The sequence below is a fragment of the Centruroides sculpturatus genome, unplaced genomic scaffold, assembly GCF_000671375.1.
Source record: "Centruroides sculpturatus isolate CEXI.00-Female unplaced genomic scaffold, Cexi_2.0 scaffold610, whole genome shotgun sequence".
Classification (NCBI taxonomy): domain Eukaryota; kingdom Metazoa; phylum Arthropoda; class Arachnida; order Scorpiones; family Buthidae; genus Centruroides; species Centruroides sculpturatus.
In genome coordinates this window covers 135,732-144,612 of record NW_019385271.1, presented here as the reverse complement: position 1 = coordinate 144,612, position 8,881 = coordinate 135,732, and the positions used below count along the sequence as shown (strand labels likewise).

Here is an 8,881-nt window from a genome sequence, read left to right as displayed (position 1 = left end):
GCTGTGTCCTTTGATCCAATTGATGGCATACTTGTTAAGAGACGTAGAAGCTGCAGCGAAGATGTCGTTCGCAACAGGGTGAATATTATCCTTATTCTCCAAAACAGCAACAGTCGCAGCACTGTAGATGTTTATCAGTTTGTTCACAATGTTAGAGTTGCACCAGTTGATTGCCATCAATACAGCGAAGATCTCAGCTTGGAAGACAGAGCACTCCGGGTGTAGAGCAAAGGAATCATTGTATACTCCCTCACCGGCCTGAAAGATCACAAAGGCACTTGCCGTGCCATCCGTTGACTTGGATCCATCTGTAAAAGCTTCAATCTCTGTAGAAGTAACACGAGGAGAGAGTCCCTTCCTTAAGGCAGGATGTGGGAGTGTAGATACAGGCCTGTCTAATTCAACCATGGTGGCATTAAAGATGGTTCCATTAATATCAACATCATTGCCTCTATAGATACAGAAACGTTTGCTATTAAATTGGAGAAATTGGAGGATGAGGAGCTTCCCAGCCACCGCAGGGAGGGCTGCATTTGAAACAGTGGAATAGCACCTGGTAAGTCGTAATAAGGCAATCCGCTGTGCGGGCCTCAGACGCTGATGGTTATGAGATTGAGAGGCAGCAGCACTCCAAACAGCAGATGCATATGAGATAGTTGGTAAAAACAGGCAATTATATTTAGCATTGGCTGCCTCAAAACCGAGGCACCACTTGCATTTGGCAACCCTTAAAAGTCCATTAAAAGCCAAGTTACTTCGACTAGTAATGTGTTTTATATGCTGTTTCCAGGAGAGTTTATGATCAATCACAACCCCAAGGAAAGTGAGATGACTTACAACTTTTATTGACTCATTACGAAACCTGATACAAGGCACACGTCTGTAAAGGTCAGGGGCGCCCGGAGAGGAGAAAACGATTCCCTTAGTCTTTGTCATGTTAAAACTGAGTTTATTTCTCACACCCCAGTTATACACTTTTTTAAGAATGTAAGTGGCTGCCCTTTCTATGTAGTTTCTTGATGGGGCAGAGAAAACCACAAAGGCATCGTCTGCATATGCATAGACACGACATTGGTAGCCGAAGTCAGTACGGAAGAAGTTATCGAATAAAATATCCCAGAACAGGGGCCCACAAACAGACCCTTGTGGACAGCCACATTGTAGCTTACGTGTAAATTGAAGATGCCCCAGAGAGATAATTGCTTCTCTATCCTCAAAGTAATTAGCAGCAAGATGGAATAAGCTAGCCGGACAATTGCACTCACCTAATCTGCGTAAAATGTGCGGCCACCAGGCCGAATTGAATGCATTCCTCAGATCTAGGCCGAGGCCTAAGACAAACTTGTAGCTTTGTAGCAGATGTTTGATGTGCCCAACTAAGTCCATCAATGCGTCAACAGCTCCATGCTGGCACCGGAAACCATATTTGGCTTCATGGAACAGTCCTCTGGACTCCCAAAACCAATAAATGTGATTAAAAAGAGCCTATCTAAGATTTTCCCCAATATTGACAGCAAGGAGATATTTCGCATGGTTTGAATGTCAAGAGGTTTCCCTCGATTTTTCGAAATTAAAACAAAAAGAGCCCTCTTCCATGGCTGGGGAAGATACCAAACTTGAGGCAAAAGTTGAGAATGTTAAGAAGTAGATCTGGGCAGGTTTTCCATATTGTTAGAATAATGTCTTTGTTTATCCCATCTAGACCCGTGGCTTTGTTCCTTGGGAGACGGTTTAAAGAGTCATTGACCTCAGAATAGGTAAAAAGTGGGTCATCCTCCAAGAGCTCACTGTCATTCCTGCATCCTCTAATTGAAGAGTGCTCGGGAGTGTCCTCCGTGAGGGAGTCAGAAGGGCAGAAATAATCAAAAAGACCAGAAACTGTGGCCTCAAGACTGGCTGGATTGTCAATACTGCTACTAAAAAAACTATGAGTTTTGAGTTTGTTTACACAGAGCTTATATATAAACCTCCATGGGTCTCTACCCGCACCTGCGCAGAAGGACTTCCAAGAATCTAGTTTTGCCTTCTTAATGGCCTCCTTATACCCTCTCTGGTTATAGAGGTACTGCAAGCACAGTTCCTCCCTCCTTTCATCATGGCATCTCTGGAATATCCTGCATAGTCTATTGTTGTTCTGGCGCATAAGAGAGAAATCCGAATTCCACCATGGCGTTACCCATTTTTTGTTCTTCCTCCTGGGAATGGATTCCACGTATGCGGAAGAGATTTGGAAAATATGTGATGATGTACAGGTATATGTGTTGTAAACATGATTTCCTACCTGATTTGTAGGAAGTAATTCTTGCTTATTTTGTAATGGACTAGCCTTTTTTTTTATATATTAGTTCCTCAATATCTCTTCCATCTCTTCACTATTATCCACAGTGATTTCATTCATTAGATTGCCCGATTTTGTTTGAATTTTTAAGTGATTGTTGAAGTTCGTAATCTTGTAAGCTGATACGTTTGTTATAGTAGCCAGCATGCTTGTTTTATACATCTTTCTGTCAAAAGACTAATTGTTATTGATTGTGTACTGTCCAGTGAGTGTAATAGTTTGAAATTTGCCAAAAATTAGTTACATTTAATAATACTAGTGTTGTGGCCTTGAAGGGATCCCCTTTTTGGCCTCTGGAATGAATGTTTATAAAACATATGATTTATATTTTGTAGGTCATCTAGAAAGCATAGTCATCGTAGCCGATCTAGATCACCACGTCGAAAAAGATCAAGGTCTCGATCAGGTTCTCGCTCTAGATCTAGACATAAGCGAGAAAGATATTCCAGATCACGATCAAGAGAAAGAGAAAGGGAAAGAGAACGTGACAGAAGGCGAAGAGGTTTACCACCCATCAAAAAAAATCATGTTGGAGGTAAAAATTTTAAATATCTTTGTTTATAATTCTTTGAAATCAGTTTTGTACAGAGCCCTCACCTCAGTTAAAATGTTATTGTAACCAATAACATTTTAACTGAGGTGCCATTATTGCTGATTGAAACAATAATTCTTTGAAGCGCTAATTCTAAAAAAATAAATCTAAAGAACTGTAAATAATTTTCTCATGTATATTACAGTAAAATAGAGAAAAGTTTATATTTATTTTATTTATAAAAAGGCTTAGTGTATATAATAGATTTTGTAAATTGCAATGGGAATTTCTACTCTTCTATCAAGTGGTAATTTCCATTTTTATATCGCATTGAATTTTCTGGCACACTTAGTTCCAAAGACTTGCCAGACCAACTGCAGTGTAGCAAGGCTTTACAAACTCAACACTACATCTTGTGTGACAAATTGTATATCTTACTTGTCTCTAAAGCACTATAGATTACTTGAAACTTAAAATAATGATAGTATCTTCTTTCATTAATTGCACGTTTGCTCAAATAGTTAGATCAAGAATTTGACAAGTTTGATTTATAAAATTGTTGGTAACGTTATTGTAATTAGCTAATCTTTTTGAGAAAAATATAAATTATCTCAGAAAGCTAAGCACTTTAAGATATATAAATATCAATTTCCCGAAACCTGATATCAAGCCAAACAATAGCCATAATTAATTGGGCTATTAGTATGATATAATTAATAATAAAAATCTAAGTAATTTGGTACTAGGGGTAGACGTTAGGCACCATCTTTTAACTCAAATTTTACAGGCATAGTTTCTTTACCCAAAAATTTCATTCTTATTTTATTCTAAAATTTAAATCAATTATTTCTTGTAAAATCAGATAATAGGTAAAATTATCTGCTTTTTCTTTCAATTCTTTTCTGTCAGAGACACTTAAAAGTGATTTTTATTGTGAGCAAAAACATATAAGATTTTTCAGTTTTACTAGATTAAAGATTCTTAATGATTTGAAATATTATAAGTACAGAAGTGGAAAATATATTATTTTGAATCATAATTTTGCTACTTGTTAGTAAATTTATCATTTATATTATTGTTTATATTTTATTTTAAATTTCTTAATTTTTNAACTGAAACAATGTAAAAAATTGCTAAAAAATTTTAATAAATGAACTTTAGCTTCAACTCAACTCATTTGGCAATACTTTTGGGCATAGTGGATACTGAACAAATGCCTATTACTTTGAATGTGTCATTCTTTCAAGACATTGTATTCCATGTCTTTGCAATTAGTGAAATAAACTTATGACTGCAGAATATGATGACAATTTTTGATATTTCAATTTTCTTTCCCAACACATTATATCCAATTGTCTTCTTTATACCATTATTTTCAGCTGGTTTTTGAATTATTTTCTGCAATCTTACATACTGTGAGAATAGCATTTTATTTTAAATTTCTTAATTTTTAGTGTGCAGTACCACATTATGGCTCGGACACGTTCCTAAAACCGTTTCAGAAGTCGACTTACAAGAAACTTTTGGCGAATTTGGAGTAGTCAGAAGTATTGATGTAAGTAACTATTTTCAAATAAGGACAATTTTTGATTTTCAGTTGTAATATGCTCCTGTATATAGAATAGTATTCTGTATATTTCAGGTATTTAGTATTTCAGACATTATTTGGTAAATGTTGGAACTTTATCATAAGTTGAGATAAAAAGAGAAATATCAAATTTTATAATTTTTCCACAATTAGAGAAAATAATAATACTGTAAATCTTAATGACTTTGTAATGTGTAACAGTATATTAATGTTATGACACACACACCTTATGTTGCTGAGAACCAACATTTATTGCTTCAACAAACATTTTCAACCTGATCAACAGGCCATTGTCAGGTATTTTAATTCTCTGGAACAATTTAGAATGGTTTTATATTTGAACGATTATGCGAGAACAATTCTAAAACATTCTAGAGAATTGAAATACCTGACAATGGCATGTTGATCAGGTTGAAAACATAAACATTCACAAACGTTATAGCAATGTTCTGTCATTTATTAGTTTAAAAAAAATGAATAACAGGACTGAAAATTGCAATTTTTCCAAATTTTATTTATTTATTTATTTTTTGCTTCAGATGTGATATAAAATTACATATTGATAAGCCACATTTTTTATTTATGTAGAAATTTTTAATATTTTTTCATTATTTAATTCCAAATATTTAATTTAGTGGTTTAATTATTGTTACAGATTGATTAAATTTTTATGTAATTTAACTATTATCCACCTGTTAAGATGCTTTTTTTCTGTTTTGCTGCATCAAAGAAAGTATAATTCTTTGATATTTTGATAAAGTTATTCGGTATCAAAAGATCTTTAACTCAGCATAAAATCAGGCGTTTATTAGAGGATATTGCTATAGATGTAAGGTATATACATCAAATTCTTGTTGAAAAGGTGTCATGATTACTTAAAGTATAAAATATGAAATATTACAAACATATTGCATATTTCTTTTCATATTGAAAGTGTTCATACTCTTTAAATCCACTTGTTAATTTATTTTTTCTGTAAACATTGCTTTTAAAATGTAATTTTTTACTTTTTAACTTTTAGCAGTTTTATCAATATAGTAAAGAGAAGTCATAATTCTTCCACTTGAAGAAAAGTTTTTATTAATTAGATTGAGTAAATATATCAAGTATTTTCTTGAACATTCTATTTTTTTTCCTTCTTTTAAATTTGCATTTTTCAAATAATAAATATTTTAAAAAAGTAAAAAAATAGAATGTGCAAGAAAATATTTGATATATTTACTCAATAGCACCATACATATTGAGAGGATTTTGATATTTCATTTTGTGTAATTAAAACTTTGAATGTTTCTGTTCATAAAATTAATAGAAAGTTTCATTTATACCAAGTTTTTTTTTAAATAATTGATTAATTAATTTTTTTCAGATGATACTACCAAGAGGATGTGCCTTTGTTTGTATGGAGAAAAGACAAGATGCAAACAGGGCACTTCAAAAACTAAGGAATTTAAAATTACAGGGATGTAATATTAAGGTAAACTAAGAAAAGATAACTATAAGATACTTAGTAAAAAATATATAGAAGAAACTGAAATGTCTTCATATTAATTTAATTAATATAAGATACTCATTTAATGATAAAATAATCTTTTCCAAAAACAAATTCCCACTAAAAATCTGACAAATTCATGTAAAGCAGTGTAAATATTTGTGCAAATTGCTAGTTAAATGATATATAAATAGATTTTGGCAATGACATTCATAATCTCATACTGTAATATATGATCATAAATGTTATTTACAAGATCAATATTATTAATTATTTATCAATAGCTATAAATAATAATATTTAAAGTATATGGTTAATCATTATAGCAAAAACAAAATCTTACACTTTGTAATAATTCATATATAAATTGCATTTATTTATTTAATAGAAATATGGGTGTTATTCTTGATACAGGGACATAATATAAAAAACATACAGTGGTAGACAATACAAGTTATAACAAAATGTTATTTAGTAAAATTAAATCACAAATTAAACTTGTAATCAGAAATTTCCACAAAAACAAAGAGAAGGAAAATAAACATTCAAACAGCATACCTATGAAAAGAAAAAAGATATTAGTACAAACAATTCATCTGCTTTGGATAGATCTCCCAATAAGACCATAAGGCACATAAGTACAAACCAAATGTTAGCTTGGCTTAGTTGAGAAATAAAAAATTTACATGCTGCACATATAAAACAGAATAATTTTTTAATAATAATGCTTATTATTTATAATTCTCTGAGTAACTTTTTAGTGAAAACCTTACAACTAAATATTCTTTGTTGCAAATTAACTACTAATTCACAATTTACTGTTAAATGAAAAACAGCTAAATGAGAACCCTTTTCAGAAAATTGACAAAATTCTTTTATATAGCTTGATTGGAAGAACATAACATTGCATCTAATGTTAAAGAGTAGAAATATTAGCACAAACTTTTATCAGCTTTAGACAGATTTCCTCCACATGTATTTGTTTCAAATTTGATTTTCCTGAAGCTTATTTTATTTTATAGTTTCATTGATAGTAGAATTATCAATGTAATCTAATTTTTTATACTGTATGCATTGTTTGGAAAATAATAAATTTTGTTAATCGAGAAGCCAGTTTACATGAAGTATTTCAAAAATTATTAAATCAGTTGAAAAACTCAAATCCTGGATAAATCAGATATAATATTACTGTTATGATGTGCTCATCATCCGTTAAGAAATATTTTCTTTTTGTTGTCTTTATAAACGGAAAGAAACAAGTTGTGAGGAGTGAGATTGGGCCCATGAGATGGATGTCCAACCATAGATAGATCTGAATTTTACAAAAATGTTAGTTATGCTTGATGTGCTAGAGCATTGTCATAGTGAAGATACTGAAAGTCCAGTCAAGAATGAGGATAAAGTTTCTTTAATGAATTGATAAGTTTTGACATGCAAGTTTTACTGTCTTATTTTGCAGTAACATCGTCACCACATATATATATTTTTAATGTTTCCTGACACCATTTTACTCTGAAGTCTCACAGTTCATTCAATTGTCACTATGAGACCAAGAATATAAAACATTTCTGCTTGCAAATATTTAAGTAGAATTCTGAAATAGCTGCCTGTGCACCAATCTTTGGTATTGCATCTGTTTGTAACTTTATGGTCTACATTTAGTAATTATCTTTACTAACTGCTTCTACCATATATCCAGATTATGGATCATTGATTAAGTTAAACTGTCCTCTTTTAAATTGTTTTTACTATTCAAGTATAGTTCCTTGTCATGGATATTTAACAGTAAACACTTTCATTTCTAATAAATACTCTTCCACAATTAAATTGCATTTAAAATTGTATGATAAAATAACATGATGATCAAATGTATTAATGTGTTAAATCTTAGCATCTTATTTGTTTAAATGAATTAGTAGAAAACAGTTTTAAAAAAATCTGTAAATGTTTTTTAATTTTTATGAATATGATGATGATTAATTAAAAATTGATTACAGATGGCTTGGGCACCAGGGAAAGGAGTCAAAGAAAAAGAATATAAATCATACTGGGATGTCGAATTTGGCGTTAGTTACATACCTTTTGAGAAACTTCCAAGTGAAACAGAACTGTCTGTTCTAGAAGAAGGAAGTATGATTGATGAAGATTCACTACCAGAAAAATATAGAGGTAAAAATTAATATTTATGAAATTTAATATTTTATATAATAATTCTAACTTTGTATGTAATATATACATGTGTGTTATGTTCTATATGTGTATATGCAGCATAATATACATTATATTATTGTATATACGAATGCTATTTTTTAAATAAGGTCCGTTTTTTAATAAGAAGAAAAATACTGTAAATATCATTAAAATATATTTTTTCTCATATTCTACATATTTTTATCTACTTTTCTACATAATTTCCATTTTTGTTCAAACGTTTGTCATACCGCTCAACAATTTTTTGAATTTCAACTTCAAAGAAATCTGCCGCCTGTGAAAAAGCCGAATCCATGACTGCAGTTTTCACTTTGTTGTCGTTGAACCATTGGCCATCAAAAAACTCCTTTAAGTATCAAAACAAATGAAAATCACTGGGTGCAAAGTTTGGACTGTAAGTTGGATGATACAATTGTTCCCATCCAAAAGAACTGATTAGACTTTGTGTTTGTGTAGAAACATGTGGCCTTGCATTGTCATGAAGCAACATCACACAGGAAGACAGTAGACCATGCTACTTGTTTTGTATGGCATGCCGGAATTTTCTCAAGGTCACACAATACAGTAGACCCTCCTATAACGCTTAGATACATTCCACGCTAACCGAAAATTACGTTGTAGGAACGATTAAATACATGAGCCAATCGCAGCCCGATAGGTGGGAACTTTACGGACTAAGGCTGTTCGAAAGGTTTTCTTCTATAAAATTAACCGATTCTAGAC

General features: G+C 31.6%; 1 protein-coding gene across 1 annotated transcript in view; it reads left to right on the top strand.

Annotated features, from left to right (window-relative positions):
• The window catches only part of LOC111636970 (protein SCAF8-like), a 32,826-nt gene that overhangs the window by 8,015 nt on the left and 15,930 nt on the right, over positions 1–8,881 (top strand). The window contains exons 3-6 of the mRNA XM_023382358.1: positions 2,659–2,873; positions 4,325–4,425; positions 5,825–5,932; positions 7,945–8,116. Of these exons, the coding sequence (XP_023238126.1) occupies positions 2,659–2,873; positions 4,325–4,425; positions 5,825–5,932; positions 7,945–8,116 (596 nt within the window). The remainder of the gene's footprint in view (positions 1–2,658; positions 2,874–4,324; positions 4,426–5,824; positions 5,933–7,944; positions 8,117–8,881) is intronic.